A 21027-nucleotide genomic window follows, 5' to 3' on the forward strand; every position below is an offset into this window, starting at 1 on the left:
TTCAAATTAATATTTTTAAACTTTTTTTTTATTTTAAAGCTTTGAGATTCAGTAATATTTAAGGAATTCAAGGAAGTTGCATAGGTTATAATGCTAAAAAGTCTTTTATTATTTAGTTAAGAAATAAAAATAAAATATTGAAAGAATGACATTTGAATAAATTCCAATTTTATACGACAAATTCCCGGAAGAAAATATTTTATATACAGAATATCCGGTAAGTTTTGACAAAGCGCTCGTATGTCAAGATAGAGCGGACTAAATTAAGCCGAAAAGTCCTCTACCATTTTGCAATTTTCGTAATAGTAAACAAGATATTAATTTCTAAAGATTGATGAATAAGTAGAATAAAATCAACGTATAAACATCTTTCTTTCTTTTTTCTTCGTATATATATATATATATATATATATATATATATATAGAGGAAACAAAATTTTGATATGGGTCTCCCGCAGACAAATACCAAAATTTTAGTTTGCTCTATACAAGAGCAAATTTTGGTTTGCTCTTTGTATATACGCATGTTCTGAGGTAAGCACGACGTATATAATAAAAATGTTATTAAAATATAAATTACGTTAGCTTATAATGGCTTATATAATATAAAAACATTTAAATAAAATTTTACTGTTTACAAGCTTTAGATTCTACAAGTAAACATTAATGTATAAAATATAATTCAATAATATAATTAAGGCTTTACTTTATCACATTTCTAAATAAATAATAAAGTTTATTTGTTTCATGTTATAAAGTGATATTCTGAGCGATGATATTGGACATTACTTGTTCCATTTTAGATGTCACATTAGTATTAAAACGATAACATTTATAAATAAAACATATATAAAATATATACCTCGTGTTTGCAAATAGAGATGATTATGGATATCAGTGCCACAAGCAAATTTACTATCACCATAAAGAAATTCATTAAACTATTAAATACAATTTTCATTGAAAACTGATCTATTGTATAATATAACGCGTAAGTATAAACACTCCACACAGTAAATATATAGAAAAGACTCAAGCGATACTTTAATTGGTCGGAAGGATATTTGAGAATCCCAAGACCCAAAAAAAAAGTAATTAAGAAAACAGGACTTAATACTTTTTCAATATTATTTATCATGATGGTGGCTCTCGTAATTTCATGTGCTAACTGTTAAAGTTTCCAAGTTGTAAAATGGATATTCTACGAACGTTACGTTCATAACTACAATGGAATGCATCTAATTATATCGCAAATGTCTTTAAATAATTAAATAGCACAATTGTGATAATCGATTCGTATGAAGTATTTGTACTTTCTTTTAAATTGCATTTTGCACATTTCTTGTATATTTATTATACAGTCCCGGGAAAAAATGTTTCATATATAATTATATATAAAAAATATATTTATCGAGGGCATTAGGAGTCAGCGCTGGAAATAAATTGAGCAAAACTTACAAAAATAAAGTGAAAAATTTTTATAGAACGTTTCGGTTCCGTTTTGAGCCATCTTAATAAATTAAATCTAATGTTGTGGGGAAACGCATTCACCATTACGTGGTTACATCTACGATACAGTGAGAGCCTCCCTTCTAAAACTAAGCTTCGGACAAATTTTTGCCAAAGGAAAAGTCGTCTCAGAATATACGGCTAGGAATATGTCTCTTTAAGGACAAAAGATTTTGAATCATCCTGTATATACATTTACGATATATACACTATTATACACACGTATAACAGGATGTCTCATTTTAAAATTACCCACTTTGAATATCTAAAAAAAAAACCACATTTAAAAAAGTTGTTTGATCTACTACTATGATCAAAAGTATCCGAACTTTATTTTTTAAAAATTGCGGGAAAAGTCACCAAGTGCCAAAAAGTCAAAAGCCAAAAAGCCGACTATAAAACGCCGAAAAGCCAAAAACTAAAAATTGTATATAATTTCAACATTAAATTGAAAACGTGTCATCTTAGGAAAATCATGTACTTTAATTCTTCACAATATGGCTAAACGTAAAATGTATAAAAGATTTTACAAGAGATATACAACACATTCATTTTCCTCTCAGGTAACAAGCTGATATTATTTGTCGTCATTCTGTTAAATGAGATGTTAAAATGATGATCTTTAATATCATTTTCATGTCCAATTGACCGCAAATAACAGCAGCTTGTTACCTGGGTTTTAATCAGAATTTCAAGATAATGTTAACCTTTACACAAATATATTAAATATCGCCATAAAAACTATTTTTTAAACATTAAATCTTAATTAATTTGAAAACTTGACGTACTGGAATTTTTTGGCTTGCAGCAGCGTTTTTAACATACAATAGTTTATATTCTATAAGAAATACCTATACAGTACGATTCAAGATAATTTTTTACTAATGTGATACGCATTCATAAAAATGTGTAAATAAATTGAAATGAATAACAGTATTTAGGTGATATACATGGAAAACTAAATAAATATTTAGTTAACAATTATACATAAAATTTATTTCTATATTAATTAAATTCATAAATAATAAGTTACAATACGGAAGATATTATAATCATATATTTCCTTTCTATACATGTTTCATTTCACAAAATGTGAAAAATTCACATTTCTTTCCAAACATGTTTCATTAATTCCGTTAGACTTTAGTAATTGAGACATAGGAGAAGTATCCATTTGTAATATAAAAACAATAACGCTAAGTACCCAGATAAAGAACTAGAAGGAAAAAGCACAATTATACAAATTATAAATTCCGTTACTATAATTTTTCTCATCTATTGATTATATAAATTATAAATTATCATTACACGGAAAGAATGGTTTTGCTAAAGTATTAAAAAATTTATCTAGATGGGGGAAACCGGATCTCGTTGGCACGGTTTTTCACAATTTCGACATTAGATTTTTTTAACAATTAATTATTATGTTTAAAATATATCAATGTAATAGAGAGACCCTTCTCTACATTTTCATACCAGTAATGGTTCTATACACTGCATAGTTTCTTTGCAATAAATGAAATACGGACATGCTGCATTGTAGTTAACTTGCCCCAATATGTGGGATAAATTGGTACGTATCACAATATAAATTGCCTCTATAATAAATTATATTAAACTAACAAAAATATAATAGAAAATTAATAGAAATAAAAATTAGATTGTAGATACTTTTTAGTAAGAATTGTATCTATCAAAGTTATTTTGTAATGATCAAATAGCAAATTAAATGTTGTTACAGAAAAATAAGTGTAAATTATTTTAATTCTACCTCATTTTAATATAGAAATATTAAATATAAAGCGTTTTGTCAGAGTTAAATTGTAATTAAATACAGCGAGTTAACCTAATCTTTTCTTATGATATGAGCCAACGCACCCCATCCAATAATCATTTTAATCATTTTATTACAATAAATTACCATTATTACTCAAAATAATATATTGTATACTAACAAACACTTTTCTTTTAACTAATAATAATACATCGCTTAGGTTTGCTTTTGCAAGCCGAAAGATATTAATACGAAATTATGAAATGCTCAAAAATTTACTTGTCTGCTCTTGAATCAGACTTTTTTCTTTTTCTGTTGTAATACTTGTTTGATTTAAATAAAACTTAGAGAGAAATATCTATGTTGTAAAAAAATATTTTGCAGTAACTTTTCCATTGTTTCCTTTATCATAAATACATAAACGCAATGCTAATTTGTCTCCTATGCCAACAAGCCCAGTCTTCCCTACTAATCTAAAAATAATTTTGTCGAACTATCAGATAATTATGTAGAACGCTAAAGCTGGTTGCTAGAATAACAAATTTTTTTACTGCATTGTTCATTATATCGAAATTTTCTACATAATTATTTTAACGGTTTAAAAAAATTATTTTTCTTAAATACGAAAAGCGTTACTTAACGGTCAAAGTTAGATGTTAAACTGATACATATACGCATTCTTTAAATAAATTTCTCTCAAAATTACGTTTTGTTACTATCGGACTTTCAACACAATCCATCTAGAATATTAATAATCTAAAATATTAATAATCTTTCCATATTTAATTATATACATTTTAAAACCTGTAAAATTATTGCGAAAAATATTACCTTGGCCAGGAGTCGAATCAGGATCTCTAACATTCCGTGCGAACGTTGTAAACCTTTAGTCCAAGGCCTTAGCAATATTCTAAATAATATGTACAGAAAGTAACTTATCTCTAAAATTTTTATTTGTGCGCAAAAGTGCATGTAGACAATCGAACTGTAGGCAATAATTTTAGTGCGCAAACTGTTGGCAAAAGTGATGTATAGGCAAACGATGCTGTTGATAAATGGATCCTCCCATTATTTTGTATCAAGCTAAATTTTTAGGTATTTCAGCAAAATCGTTCTTTCCAAATAAACTTGTATAGATGTGAATAATTTTAAAAATCATAAAAATTAACCTTATTAATGAATTTGTAACCAAAATGGAACACCCTCATTCCGCGGAATTCCAATGGCCGAAGTGACATTTGCAAAAGAAACTGATAAATCTGTAATATAATATAATTCTTGTCAGAAGGCACTATGATATATAAAATTATTAAAAAATTATTTAAACTTAGAAAAGTATTAAAAAATTTATTTCACCTCTTCACGCGTTTCCGTAAAGCATTTGAGACCTGTTAATTTATGTATCAAAGTTTTAGTTTCTTGCACCTAAAATGATAAAGTTCATTATGTTATTTATAATTTTATAATTTATAATAATTGTATATCTATCAATAATCGCATAGACTCAAATAACTAAGTCTGCCAAAATCACATGTGCAATGTGTGTGCTCATACTATGTTGGCGAAACTCCGACAGTAGTTCTAACATGATCTACCGTCTCTGTTATATGTTGTCTACAATACACAGATCCACACAGCAAATGTATCAAAAATACATCTTAGAGATATCTTAAAGATATATTTGGGATATGTGATATCTTTAGGATATCTGTCTAATGTATTTCGCAAATTTTTGCTGCGTGGGTAAGAAGTAAAAGATAAAATTAATCAATCAGAGTCGAATGTGAGAAAAATAATCATCAACTGTTATTGGTCAATTTATTACTCTTACTTTTTACTCCGTGTGTTGTAGACGACGCATTAAATACTTTAACAAAAACGTAAGATAGTAAGACGTAAGCAGTAAGGAAATCTTAAGTATCGTCTACAATAAACAGTAGTAGTAAAGGCTGTAGACACGTCGGGAGTAAGCTGGTTTTCCGACCCAGCCAGAAAAGGTTGATAGATCAACGTCAAATCGATGTTGATTCAACGTCACTTGACGTCAATTCGATGTTAATACATCGATTGACGTTAATTCGATATTTACTTGTAGCTTGGAATGTAATAGGGCGTATAAGAGTAAATCCGTAACTAAAATGGATTTCAACCATTACCTAATAATGAGATCGAAACATTTGTGTTTAAATTATTTGAATAATAATAGAATAATTTTAAAAAAAGCCAGCTTTGGCTTTTATGCTCTTTTTATCTCACAATTCCATTATTTTTTTACAGTATTTAATCTTTTTATCAATTTTTATTTATATTTTCTAAAAGAAAAATTTTAAGTCATCTTAGAGAAAGAGAGAGAGAGAAAGAGAGAAGAGAAGAAAAAAAGAGAAAGAAATATCCTAATTTCTACTTTTGTGAGAACATTTTCCTTTTATAATATATGGAAATCAGCTTACCTTGGCACAAACACTTTCGCAAATGTAATTTATTGATATAAACTTTGTTAGAAATACTATGCACCACATGTCCGTGGAAAGAATAAGTTTCAGTGCAGCTGAATTAGTCACATATATATGTGTTAGGCACAGTACCATATGATATTGAACATAAAATGTTGTAACCAAAATAATGAAGTAAGCTATCATCTGCAACGTAAATTGTGTTCCGAATAAACCGTTCAATTCACGAGCTATTCGACAGAGTTCCGAATGAAGATGCCTAGAACGATATTATTTAATAAATAAATATACATCTATTACGAAATTATTACAAAACGAAATATGTCCCAAAAGTATTCCACCTCTGCCTATATGTTTGGGCATATATCTCTCCCCCCCCCCTCCCTCCCTCTCCCTCGCCCCCTTTCTCTCTGCTTGTTTGAAAGAGAGAGAGAGAGAGAGAGAGAGAGAGAGGTCCAAGGGCAAACATATAGGCTGAGGTCGAATACTTTTGGAACAGACCCCTATGTAGGTATTAGACAATAATCTATGTACACAAAATTCTGAATGAATCGGCGATTATAAAGCTTCGATCTCTAACTCTAGATCTATAAAAATTAATAAAAAGTACATAATTATAAATGGATACTAATTTATATTAGCATAAATAATTATAAAAGTTTTTATTTATTTAAACTGAGCAATGCAATTTCGTAGAAATAATTTTATGTTGATTATTACTGCAAAAATATATAACTTATAGATACGTAACATATTGTATAATGGAATTCAAATTTTGTTAAAAATTTAATTCAATAGTAAAATTCTTTCAACAATACAAATTCTACGAAGAAATTTAAATTATATTAGATCTTTTAATTTAGAATTCCTTTTCTTTATTTGTAAATCATTTTCGAAGACGGATTTGTATAAAATTTTATTTAAAATAATATAAAATTAATGTATATTCGATATGTAAATTACAATTAAAAAATTTAATAGATTATTATAGACAAATACAAAACTGCCATTAAATTAATGCTGTGTGTCACATTACATTAGACAGAATATGAAAAATGACGATACTTATACGTTTAGCTAATATAATAATTTTTTCTTTTTATGAAATATCGCCTTCTTAATATTTCTGTGACATTTTAGTATCTATCAATTTACATTACAGTCCATAATACATGCTTGCGATTCTCTGCACTATGAACATAATGGCGAATAATGAGAGACTTTTTCCACTTGCATCTCGGCCCACACTCTTCTGTGTCTGATAGTTGTTCAATATAGCCATTTATTTCATCTACTCTGGTACCAATATATCTGTGATTTTTTGTTAAAAAAATATTTTAAAAAGTTGTTTTTTCAAACGCAGTAGAGTAAAAAAATGAGATATTTCTCGAATTTTTTTTCACTTACAATTAAAATTTTTAATTTTATAAATAAATTTATATAAATAATAATCACAAACTTATGAATTTACGTAATCGCGCGCGCGCGATCGAAAATTTGTATTTTAATAAATTACCAAATAATTAGTGATACAAAACAATTTAATTAATTTCAAGATATATATACACATTTAATATAATACATTTAACTTTTTAATCTGGCTAAATCTAGCTATAATTAAAATCTACAAAAGTTATTCAATTTTCAATAATAGTATTTATTCAGGAGCTATTCATTTCAGAGATTATCTCCATACCTGGGGCGAGAAATGGTTTTCTAATACCTGATAAAATAAACTGCAATGTTCATGAAGCTGGCATTCTCGTATAATGGATCTAGATACGGAAAGAAACCCAGCGAAACGAATAGCTCCTATATTGAAAGTAGGCAAAGTACTATGGAAATCTCAAAAGTATTAATTAATAATAGCTTTAAACAAATAATAGTTTACATACGTTAGAAAAAACGCAATTATTATGTCTGCGATAGTGTTGACGTAAAAAGGATATCCCACAATGACACTAATAATCACGGCTTCTATATTGTTGTGCCTTTCTATATTCCAAATAGAATCAGCAACAAATAATATAAGAATCATTATAAAATATATGATTAACATCGGTTTTATCAAGTTTTGAATTGTACGGTATTCCTTAGATGTTCCAAGTTTTTCCAGTGTATCATCCACAAGACAAAGTTTTTTTATACACATATGGATTTTCTAAAGATATTATTGACAAAAAGAATATATAAGTCGTATCAGTCTTATAAAAATATACCAAAAATACGTATGTACGTAATAATATATTTGACAATAAAATATTAATTTTGATAAGAATAAATCTCATTAAATAAGAGAATTTCTACATTCAATTAAAATAGATTTTATAGTATGCTCACATATAGTATCTTATAGAAAAAAATCATAAAATATCTAATATAAATATTCACTCCAAATGAACGTGCGCGTCAAACTCACACAAAAATAACAATTGCATCGATCCGACTATAAAGGATGTAATTAAAATAAGATAACAAATTTCGGAACCAAGCTCCCCACAACAAAATATGAAAAAAAAAGTTCATGTAAATGTACATTCGCAAATACACTGTTACTGAGATGTAACTCAAAATGTTTAAGTATATTATGTATAATTCCCCAATCTAAGATTCTTATCCCCTCTAGATTTTTCTCTATGGGGACACTTAAAGTCCTTAGATTATGAAGTTCCGATCGCTAATGAAGATATGCTATGCCAACACATCTTTGATGCTTATAATATCATTCACAATTGCCCCAGGATCTTTGAAAAAGTGCGACAGTCCCATAATCCGACGTACATCAAATGTGTATTGAATTAAATGGAAGACACTTCAAACATTGTTGTAATTAAAAATTGAAAATAGATTGTAATGAATAATAATAAATATTGTTTTTTTATTTTTCTCTATTAATAAACATTTTGAGTAACAGTGAGTTTGCGGATATATGTTTATATGAATTTTTTTTCATGTTTGATGTGGAGAGTTCGGCCCCGAAGTTTGTTACTTTACATTAGCCACACCCTGTATATCTATGAAGAAGCCTTTTAGCATCTCTTCTACCTTGGAAAATTGTCGAATATAATCTTAAAAAATCAAGTTTCCCATGAACGCATTTATTCAAAGAATTCGAATATTATAGATACTCGGGTACCTAGATGCTGAACAATGTTAATATTCTGGGTGCTAACATAAGGATTAATTAGATTTATTCTCATTGGTCTAAAATCTTATTAATTAATAAGAATTTTGTTAAAACTTTTTATATTATCTGATAGATCGAATACAAAATTTCTTAAATAACATTTTGTAAAACTTCTTCAAAAATTAATATATTTGTAAATAAAATTTTTTAAAAACATAAGACGTGAATATAAAATTAGAATTGTGTTTAGTTCAAATTTCAATTAAATTTGACCTTTCTAAATAAATAAAAATAAAACTAATTCCAAAATGACAAGTAATATTATTGTGCATTATCTTTGTATTAGATTAAAAATAAAACGATTTAATATTTATGAATAAAAAAATATACCTGATGTTTGCGACCGGTGATAGTTACAGATATTATCGTCACAAGAATATTTGCACTTATCGATGTAAAAGTCAAAGGATTATTAAATATACTCATTGGCGAAAATTTGTGTATCATAACATGAAATGCAAAGACATAGAAACTCCATACCATTATTATGTAAAAGACACTTAAGCGAAAGCTCCAATAACTAAGGGGATATCTGAAGTTTCCTAAACCAAGAATAAAAGCAACTATGGCCAAAGGTCGAAAAGCGTTTTGTATAGTATCAACCATGATCGTAACTGTTGCAATTTCAAGTACTAACTATTAGATGACAAGTTGAAAGTCACGTAATATACAAAAGGTATTCATCACGATTTTTTATGAGATAATATTTGATTAGATCAACTCATTATAATGTCGTTGAATCATTAGCATGCATGTATATAGATACATGCGCACGCTATCATTTAATAATTTAACGATATTGTAATGAGTTGAGCTAATCAAATTTTATCTCATATAATCGTGATAAATGTGCCTTTTGTATATTACGTGACTAAAAATTTTATTAAAATTTAAAAAATTACATACTTTTTTAACCACAAATTTTTTTATTAGTTTTTAATTTTCTTTTACAGCTTTTTCTAATATCTTAATAATCAAAATATTGTAACGAAACGATAAAAAATTCACTTATAGAATTTAATAAATATTAATTTTATAATTTCGAAATATATATATATATATATATATTACCTTATTGTTAGACAAAATATATATCTGTGTTTAATGCAACATACATTGCATATCCCTAAAGCCAGAGACACACAATATATTTTTTGATCGAAATGATCTGAATTGCTTGCGTTTTAGAAAATTATTAAAAATTCTGCGTTCTGGTACAATTCTAATAGTTTTCCAGCAGGAAAACGTGCATTGTGTGTCGTAGGCTTAACGATCATGTACAATATCGATTATACATATGTATAGGGATGTACTGGATAATAAATTTATCAAATAACCGGATAATACGGCATTTATTACTACTGAATAATTAAATAATTAGATTTTATCATCTGGTAATTTATAATGATATTATTACCTTTAAAAGCTATAGAGCAAAGATTCGCGACGTAAATGACAAATAGATTTCTTCATGAAAGTACTTGTCGAATTTTCCAATATGTATGTATATATACGCCCGTTATCAATTTTTAGAACGGGAGACAAATAAATAAATCCATATTTTTTCTATTGTCTTAATTTTTGCCTCCTATAGAAGTTTCGTTTATGCTTCTGTTACTCTACTGTCTAAATTCTTTCGAGTGGAAAAATGAATAAAAAAGTGAAAATTGAGTCAGTTTGAAAAAGAGACTAAAAAGGATAGCTCAATTTTCAATTAAGAGTGAGATTTTACTTCAGAGTAACAATTCTAAAAGTTTTAAAGAGTACTCTTATATTCGACTGCTTCGATTTTTATTTTCGCCAGGGTATCTACAAAATACAATATGCAAAATATAATACATAAATAAAATTACGTTCTCTTTATGTATTATATTTCCTCTACGAACGGCATAGTCTTGTTAAGAAAAAAAATTTTTCTTTACTACTTTGCTTTAAAAAAATGACTTGTAATTGTGAAGAATCTATCGATATTTACACTATCGATATATTCCGATGTATAACCTTCTGGCAGGTAGAAGTACTATGTTTCAGTATTCAATGCTATATATATTTCCAGCTTCAGTTCTTAAGTATAATATTTGCAGAGATCTCGAATTTATCCCGAATTTAATTTTAAGGTAAACATTGCAAATTTGCAACACTTGCCCTTAAAAAATTCAAGGAATTCTAAAGTGACAGAATTATCAATACTACAGGTTAGGAAGTTTTCCAAATAGACTTATAGATTGCAAAATCCTTTTACACAATTGAAATATTCATTAAAAAAGTGCGGAGTTGATTTAATGAAAATCTCGTACTTTTTGTGAAATGAACATTTGAAAGGTGAATCGATTTCGAGATTTCTAAAAAAGCTGCTTATGCCATACATCATAATGATATCGTTGGAATTCATACTGAAACAACCGAATTTTTTCTTTACAAATGCTGAAACAGCGTCTTTACACGTTTTCTCTGATTACAGCGCAAGAGACATTTATCATCTCTCAAAGAAAATTTTTAGGAAGGCTCAGTTAAAAACTGATTAGAAATTCGTCAAAAACTGATTTATAACTGTCTAGAATCTAATTAATATTTACTGAAAAATTACCGAATTAACCATATTGTAGTCAAAGTGATAAAATTTTTCTTAAAATAAAATCACAGAATTATATAAACTAAATACAGATTTAAAAAATTGCTAAAAAAAACTTATAAAGAAAGAAGAGAGATTACGCTTTCCAAGATGGTTATATAACGTGCATTTTGACGCAAAGGTTCGAACATTGTATATAAACAAGGATTCTTTTCCTCTACAATTAATCTGTCTATAGTCAGGGAAAAAATAACAATAACGATAACTAAAAAACTCATAATCCACCACTGACAAATCAAATTAAAATAAATATGATCCAATAGAACTGTGTCGCTCTAAAAATTTAATACTTTGCTTCACCTCTTTGAATATATCACTTATTCAGAGAGAGAGAGAGAGAGAGAGAGAGAGAGAGAGAGAGAGAGAGAGAGAGAGTACGTTTGTTTAGATAACTTTTTCATCTAAAATTTGGTCCAATCAAAATCACGGCGATATTTGATTTCTTCTAATATTATAATATTTCTGAACACATCAATTTTGTTCCTTAAGTATAAAGTAACGTTGAGTGATATCAATAATCCAATATATGTTAAGTCACAATTTAAACAATTTATCATATAAACTACATTAGACTATTTTTTTAAAACGTTAATAGAAAGGGATGATTAGTTTTCTATAAATATGTATAAAGTAAATATATTCCCTTTGTATTTATGGAAATTTAATTACACCACGTAATCTGCTAATATAAACTAAATAACACAAATTTTATTTTCCGGTTGAAGATAAAATCGATGATTTTTAAGCTATAACCTTTTTTATAAAGTTAATAAAGTTAATAATAAATTTAATAAAGTTAATAAAGAAGTAAAGTCCCTGAAATACAAAATTAAAAATTACTTTATCAAATTCTTGTTAAATATATTCTTTTCATTTAATATATTTTACTTAATTGTATATATTTGAACAAAAAATTTTTTTAATTCTGGTACATTTCATTAAGCTAAAAGAGCAAGGAGCAAAATAGAGATACATCATTCTCTCTCTCATTAACAGCTATCGGATCGCCGGTCAATTTCAATAAAATTGTTTTTGTGTGTTTCGGACATTGTTGATCATATTTGCCATTGCCCCTAAAAAAGCCCGAGGATGGAAGAATGTCCTTCAACAAATCTCATTCATAAGGAAAGACGTCTCATTGCGATGGAGAAACTTTACAAACGGATGAGACGATTTCTCACAGAATTAGACTGGTTAAAAGAAGAAGTAAAAAGCAATTTTTGATTTATTTTTTAGCAAAAAATTCCTTTTATTACCTTAATTTAATTTTTTTCATATATTTTTCGTGTTCAAATTCTAACATTTTAATAATTAATTTTCTGTTACAATAAAATTCACTTACAGGATTTAATAAGAGCTTCTTTCGAATATTTCCGTATGTTAGCTTGGATTAACTATAGATGTAACAAATATTACACGATATCCAATTGTTAAAGCAATTAATATTATATGGTAACATATCCCACAGAATGCACATAATATTTATAAAATATTTACAAAAATTTGTAAATATTTATGACTTATTTTAAATATTTTGTAAATATTTTTGTGGTTTAGTTTGCACCATTATAAATATTTATTATAAATGTTACGAAATATTTATTGTAAATGTTATAGTAAACGCTATGAAAATACTTAGATTATAATAGACATTATAATCTAAGTAAAAAATACTAAGAATATTTATTTATATTTATCGTAAATATTACATGAAATATTTATTCTACATTTTAATAATATTTCGAATAAAGATTTATATAAAATATTTTTATGAAATTTCAAAAAATAAATAGTTATTGTGATATTCTGGGATATTAATCGCTTTAATAATTGGTTATCGTGTAATATGATTATACGTTTAATTATTCTTTGAATCATAAATCTATACTTTGAATAAATCTATACTATATAATTAAAAATTATAAATTTTTTAAACATGTTGAAATGAAACAAATAATATATATTTATAAAATAAATATTATATAAAGCATTTGTTTTACTAACAACAGGTGGCAAAGAGAAATCAGTGCTTATATAATTGTTTCCTTCCACAAAGATCTACTTATTTAATCAAATATACATAAACGTATATTTATTACATAACGTATATTTCAAATTTTTCAAATTTGTTTTACTTTTTAAGTCAATTTCCTTCATAAAATATCATAACTGGAATTTATATGGATATGAAAAAATATTGTTTTCTGCGAGTTTCAAATAAATGAGTAAGCTTGTAATTTAAATAATTGAGTACTGTCTCTTACTTAATTGTGCAGATAAAAAAACAAAAAAAATGGCAATTGCTCCAAAAACAAAGAAAGATTACAATTTCTTCAAGATCGAGGAAAAAGTATAAGAAACGTGAGAAGAAGAATTCTAAAAAGAAGACAAAACGCGAATCTCTGATAGAGGAGATAAAGAAAAAATATGAGGAACAACCTCATAAAAGCAAACAGTTACAGAAGGATATCAACGATTATATCGATGGAGTGAAAACGCCCGAAGGTTTACGCCGAGTCGTAGACAGCCGCTCTACCAAGAAACTTTGCCCATCTTTTGAATTAACAGGTGTTTGCCGGTTAGTGTAGATAGAGATATTCACGATTTGTCATTATCATGATTTGTCAATCATTCATAACAATATTAAAATTCTTAATATATTGAAGTAATTTAATTAATTCTTTTTATCGCATGTTTTGCAAGTTTCCAAAAAAATTTTCCACTTGAAAATTAAAAAATTATGTTAAGAGTTATTTGCATTAAAAATGAAACTGCACTAAATCAAAATAAATTAAAATTTAAGAACAAAACATTTTACTTAAAATTAACTTCAATTAAAATTAAATTTTTATTTTGATTTCCAAAATGTATTCATTCGTAATTGATTTCAGGCATAAACACAAGTGCTCTAAAAATCATCGTAAAATCTTTCTGAGCAACGTGATTTTGATAACAGGATTGTATTTCAATTTTTCTGTCGAGAAAAACCCGACGGAAAGCAACACTGATGTTGCAATCGAATTCCAGAATTCAGGAACGTGGCATTATTTTTGCAAATTCCATGATAAAATAATAACTAAACTCAAATCGTTCGGCGAAATTAAAACCCTTAAATGTTGCTGGAAGAATAAGAAACATTGGCGCGCTAATTTGTACATTCAGTATGATACAAAAAGAGCAGCAGCTAAAGCTTGGAAAAATCTAAAGGGACGTTGTTACAATGACAAGCCGCTCGTTTGTAAATTCGTCAACGTGAAATCCTTGAGATCCGTTGTCTGCAGTCTAACCAATTGTCCGAAAAGCAATGAAAAATGCAATTATCTTCACACCTCTAAAATTCCGCACAATAAGTACATCAAAAATTTCCAACAGAAAAAAAGCAATTTGATTGACGACAAGCTAAACAAACATAGGTTTGTGTTACTTTATTTACGCTATATACATATAAAAAGCTATATATAAAAATATCTTATATACAGAACAATTTTGGCGAAAATAAAAATCAGATTGTAAGTTCAATCCATAAAGAGACAATGACAAAAACGTAAATTTCATTTTATTTAACGTAAATAGTAAATCATAAAAGAAACTTTTGCTTCTTAAAATGCTTCTTTTATATTCCCTTCTTCGCATTTATGTTATCCAGAAATTTTATTTGTTTTTGTTGATCTCCTTTATATTTGACTTATACTCTGATTTTTATTTCCATCAGAAAATAATATTGCGAAAAAATAAGAATTATGTAGTGTAATAAAGCAAAAAATAAATTAAAAATAAATTAATAAAAGCTTCTTTAACATTATTTAATATTTTTCATTTATTTGTTAAAAGTAAATTAAAATAGAAAGAATCCGATCAAGATAATAATTTAAAAAATCGCAAATAAAGGTGATCTTCCAAATCACTTATGACTGAATTGGATGGCAAGACAAGTTCGAAGACAAAATATTCTCATTCTACGAAAAAGGAACAATCGTAAAAATTCCCGCACGATATAACCAATGATATAAAAAATCATACAAGTACAGAAAGTTTTAAATTAAAATGTCATAAACGGAATGTTATTAATTAAATCGTAAGAGAATCCGTAACAATTACAAATTAAAAACATGGATCTGAGGATGGCCCTTCTAAAAAAATTTCGAAAGAAAGATAAGAGGCAGTCATGAAAGTTAATAGAAGAAAGCATTCGCGGGCGCGAGAACATCAGAAGAGATACATGTAGATCTGACCAGGCAAAAATATAAACACATAGGTACCCCAAAAAACATTCAAAGCTTATGCATTCTGTAATGACGAGTCAAGTGTTTGTAATCCTAAAAGTGATCCTGCCCGACCGATTCAGTTTTGTCTGCAAGAATGTCCAATATAAATGAAATAACGTAGATTAGATATTTTTGTTTGAGAAATACACGTAAATAATGCATTTAATCATTCCTATTATCTCGCGATAAAGACACATCCGTGTTGGCAATCACATGTCTGAATCTTAAAACAATATAACCATTCCATAATCATCAGATCAGATTATTCTTCTTCGCAGTTATTTAATCGAAGTATTGTTTCGCATTTCCTCTAATTGTAAAAGTATTGCAATAAATGACCGTATTATCAATGTTGATGGAAAATATCGTACGTGATTATGAAAAGAAACGGCAGATTTTTTACTCAATCGCATTTCAATATGTATCTGACCTGCTTTAAAGGGATAATTGAAATATTCTTTGTTGCATAATTGCAAAGAGAATAACGTATTAAATATTGCTTGATCTTTACTCGGAAGAATTCATTTTTGAAGATTTGAAGAAGCCGTTCACAAAAAATGCAAGCAAATATATAATTAGTGATTGAATTATTCAACCCTTTGATCATTTTAGTTATTGCAATAAACGCACTTGATCAATAATATTTATAATTGTCACCCAACCACCTTATTTAAAACACATATTTGTAATTACTTAATGCTTATCGACTGTTTTACAAAGAAAATTCTATATTTTTAAGAAACATAATCTTGATTATGATCAAGAAATAAAACATAAATAATTTTTGAAAGTGATTATATCTAAACAAACGTCACTCGATTGATTAGAATCTAGCTAGTAATCAGAATTCTTGGTCACTTTCACTTTCTGTCTAATTTCTAATTCGGTTTTTATGCGGATTGTTCATTAATGTTAATTATAATAATTCTTTTGATGCAGATTTATAGCTCTCTCTTTTGCTTTATACTTGCAGTGAAATAATCAAATAATACAACGTATAATATTAGGAAAAATTATAATTAAAGTGTATTCGATTACATATAAAATTAATATCAAATATTTGATAATAATGTGTATAAACATATAGTATCTTTATCTTTAATAAAATTAATTAATTAAAAAGGTCTCATAAATACAGAATGACTACAAAATTCATACAAAATTTAGTTGCATTAGATGCCAATGTTAAAAGTTGTGTTCACAAAATCTTTGTTGAATACTTATGCTTTTTATTTAATTTCAGAATAGTTTCTGCTTAAATTCAATTTTTATTTTACTATGTATGTTACGTAAATTGTGTATTTAGCTAAAATGATACCTTTTATCGTGCGGTAAAGATATACACAAATATCTATGCTTCGAGCAATCGCATGTTCTAGTCGATAGACATTCTTCAATTATCAGATAATTTTTGCTGTTTCTTATTATCGGAATATTGTTTCCCGTTTCCTCTAAGAGTAGCTAATGCAATAAAGCGTTATCGATCATTAATGAAAGATATCGTATCAATTTGTACTGCTAGCCATAACTAAAAGAAATGACAAGTAATAATCAGTCGCATTTCAGCGTTAATCTAGTGTACTTTAAAGTATACGAAACTTTCTCTGCTATACAATTGCGAACGAGAAACGGATTATGATCGCATTAAAAGTATTGTTCGTTCTGTACTCAGTCCATCCCCTCGTCAATGGGGTAGGTTTTCGGGGATTTACTTTTAAAGGTTTGGAGGAGCCAGAATCATTAACAAAAGATGCAGGCAAGAATATAGTTGAGGGTTGGATCACTCAGCCTCTCGATCATTTCAATCATCGCGACAATCGCACTTGGTCGATGGTAATTATCATCGTCGCTCAAAAAGCTTGTTTTACTTAAAACGTTAATTTTTTTTATTAACACTAATCGATTGCTGTATAGCGTTACAAAGAAAACTCCGCATTTCTGAAGAAAAATGGCCCTATCCTGATCATGATCGGCGGAGAATGGGAGATAACGAATGGATTTTTGCAAAGTGGACTGATGTACGAACTCGGCGTAAAATACCACGGTTTGATGTATTACACCGAACATCGGTTCTATGGACAGAGCAGACCAACGAAGTATGTAATCCGTAGCGCTTTCCCCATAGCAAAAAAGGTCACGGTAACATCACAGTAAAGTCATGGTGACGTGCGAATGTCCATTTTGTCACAAGTGTGACGGTGTGACATCATAGCAGAGTCATAGTGACGTGCAAATTTCTGTTTTGTCACATGTGTGATATCGCTATCATTATGAAGCTGTGATAAAAATTGCACTTCACTGTGACACTCCCATATACTGTGGTATTCACAGATTAAGATAATGACGTAATATCACTTTGACTTTTTGATAATCTCATATAACACCACAATTTATTCGTGATTGTAGTAGGGAATGAAGTTACTTTTCCGTTACTTTTACAGTTACTTTTTATATAGTAACAATTTCATAATAAAATGTTGCAATTTTTTATGACTGTAATAATGAATAAACGCTGAGGTTACGCTAAAATTAGAAAAGTCACTATTACTCGTTACTTATTGAAAAAAAGTAATAAATAACGTTACAAGTTACATTAAAAAGTGACGATTTACAAATTGCGAATTATTTTTTCAGTAATGAATGATCTTTCTAACCCGTTATAAGTAATTATTGACTGTATTAAACTAAGAATCTCTCATATAGGACTATAAATCTAAGTATACAATCAATAAGAGGTAAATGCCTTTTAACGATCCAGCTGATGGATCTTAAGTGCTTGTATAATTCTATGTAAATTCATATACTACGTACATATGTAGTCCTTTAAATTGTAGGATAAAATGATTTTTCGGTCTTGAAACGCAAACTCCACTGAACAACTACCGCAGTAATATCACAAGTTAAATTGACACTATAGCAATTTAATAATTCGAAGCTCATAAGCATCTTAGAACGATTAATAATGCTGAATAATATATTAAAATCTGTAAACAATTTTATTACGAAAAATATAACTATTCCAACTCTGGTATTATATTATCATCATAAAAAATTCTCAACGTCATTATCAAATTGTTATTACAAGGTAATTAAGTAATTAACTAACGACAATTACAGTAACTAATTACTTCCATTCCCTAAATTATAATAAGTCTATTGTAATATAAATGTGACCCTTTTGCTATGAGAGTTCTTTATCATTTGACATTTAAAACCGATCTTTTAAATTGATATTGCACGATACAAATTTAGAGACATTAGCACGGAGAATTTACAATACTTAAACGCCGACCAGGCACTCGCCGATCTTGCTTATTTTATTGAAACGAAAAAAAAGGAAAAGAACTTAGAAAAGAGTACCGTAATAGTAGTTGGTGGCTCTTATGCTGGAAATATGGCGGCGTGGGCACGCCTCAAATACCCCCATCTCATCCAAGTATTATTTATATTATTTTCTTATTTATATATTTGTATCTTAAAGATAGAGAGGCATTAGTAAATTAGAGAAAAATATTTTTCACAGGGAGCCTTAGCCAGCAGTGCTCCGGTTCGGGCAAAGGCTGATTTTTATGGTAAATTATTTGATCGCGACTGCAGATAATCCCTAAAAATATTACTAAAATTACTTGATTTTATAGAATATTTCGAGGTCGTGACAGATGCGCTCGGCAAATATAATAAAAAGTGCGTTGAATCTGTTAAAACTGCATTCGCATCGGTAGAGGAATTATTAGCCATGCGAGCCGGTCCACATAAACTGAAACTTCTCTTCAAGTAAGCTTAAACATGATTTGGAATCCACATGCTATTTGTTAATTTGCACTCGGACAATAAAGTAAAGAGGAAAAATAATTTATAATAATCAGAAATTATAATTTTTTATTATTATTAATTTTTTAAATATTAATATCGAGTTTAGATTATGTCAAGTGCCTGACGTAAAATCTCCTAGTGATCTTGGTTACTTCATGAATACGCTGTCAGAGGTACGTGAATAATTGAAGATATTGCTCCATCTATTTCTATTCATTTTTATTTGACCTTTAGATATTTGCCGGAGTCGTTCAGTATAATAAAATCGAGAACAGTGAAACGAGAATCGCAGTATTGTGTAATAAAATGACAGCTAAGCATTTAGGCAGCCCCCTACAGAGACTCGCGCGCATCTTTTCGAATCAGGACAAGTGTAACGATGTAAGTTATAATAATTTTCTAAAGACATATCGAGAGGTTTCGTGGGACTCGCCGGCAGCCACGAGTATCAGTGAGTTGAAATAGCTAACAAAATAAATTAAATTGCACATCATATATGACACGTATTGTACAACAAGAGATGATGTTTATTGTACAGTGAGACAGTGGTATCATCAGACCTGCGCGGAATATGGTTACTATCAAACGACAAACTCAAATAAATCAATCTTTGGAAAGCTGTTTCCCCTAAATTATTTCATTAATTTGTGTACCGATTTGTATGGTGATTAGTAAGTACTTAAAAAATAACGACCTAATATTTTCCTTGCTCAAGTATTATTTATTTCCATGTCCATAATTTGTACAAATATGCGTGATACACGCCAAAATATATCTTCATAATAGATTTCTTTAAATATCGAACAATTTATTATCGTACTTATGGTTACTTAATTATAGTCGAATAAAATATTGAATTATTTTCAAAGTTAGAAACGCTAAACTCAATTTTAGTTATAATAAAAAAATATTGGATTCACATGTGAGAAGGACGAATATAATGTACGGAGGAAAATTACCGGACTTACGAAACGTCATTTTCACGAATGGAAATAGCGATCCATGGCATCCGTTATCGGTGCTCCAAGATCTTAATGCCTTTTCACCCGCTATTGTCATTAATGGTAATTATGCAAAATATTGAGAAACATATTAGAACTCTGCATTTTTTTTTAATATAAGAAGATAATATAATAGTGGATTATTTTAAAGGATCTTCACATTGTCGTGATATATATAGCGATGTAGCCACGGACCCGGACAATTTGAAAGCAGCCAGAGCAAAGATTCGTAAAATAATTGGCAAATGGATTTCCTCATGAAAGTTCCTATCAAATATCTTACGAATATGCCAAAAATTAATGATGTTTTTCTGTTGTATTTTTTCTGTTGTATTAATTGTAAAACTTTAATGAAAAGTTATGTACAATATACGATATATAGTGCAATTCTAA

General features: G+C 28.1%; 3 protein-coding genes across 3 annotated transcripts; 2 read left to right on the forward strand and 1 right to left on the reverse strand.

The window, feature by feature from the left end:
* Positions 1-2587: 2587 nt before the first annotated feature.
* LOC108757566 (uncharacterized) lies at positions 2588-5802 on the reverse strand. Its single transcript, XM_018502026.1, has 4 exons — positions 5734-5802; positions 4640-4708; positions 4453-4542; positions 2588-2725 (listed from the first exon to the last, which is right to left on the reverse strand). The coding sequence occupies exons 1-4, from the start codon at positions 5800-5802 to the stop codon at positions 2588-2590; spliced, it is 366 nt and encodes a 121-aa protein (XP_018357528.1).
* A 6755-nt stretch (positions 5803-12557) lies between these two features.
* LOC108757567 (U2 small nuclear ribonucleoprotein auxiliary factor 35 kDa subunit-related protein 2) lies at positions 12558-15017 on the forward strand. The gene is made up of 3 exons (XM_018502027.1): positions 12558-12761; positions 13832-14133; positions 14447-15017. The coding sequence occupies exons 1-3, from the start codon at positions 12645-12647 to the stop codon at positions 15015-15017; spliced, it is 990 nt and encodes a 329-aa protein (XP_018357529.1). The 5' UTR covers positions 12558-12644.
* Positions 15018-17385: 2368 nt separating this feature from the next.
* Positions 17386-20915, forward strand: LOC108757863 (putative serine protease K12H4.7). Its single transcript, XM_018502535.1, has 10 exons — positions 17386-17653; positions 17735-17916; positions 19073-19256; positions 19344-19392; positions 19459-19594; positions 19740-19806; positions 19868-20084; positions 20172-20304; positions 20528-20697; positions 20786-20915. The coding sequence occupies exons 1-10, from the start codon at positions 17456-17458 to the stop codon at positions 20893-20895; spliced, it is 1446 nt and encodes a 481-aa protein (XP_018358037.1). The 5' UTR covers positions 17386-17455; the 3' UTR covers positions 20896-20915.
* Positions 20916-21027: the final 112 nt, after the last annotated feature.

This window comes from Trachymyrmex cornetzi, unplaced genomic scaffold, assembly GCF_001594075.2.
Source record: "Trachymyrmex cornetzi isolate Tcor2-1 unplaced genomic scaffold, Tcor1.1 scaffold147, whole genome shotgun sequence".
Lineage (NCBI taxonomy): Eukaryota > Metazoa > Arthropoda > Insecta > Hymenoptera > Formicidae > Trachymyrmex > Trachymyrmex cornetzi.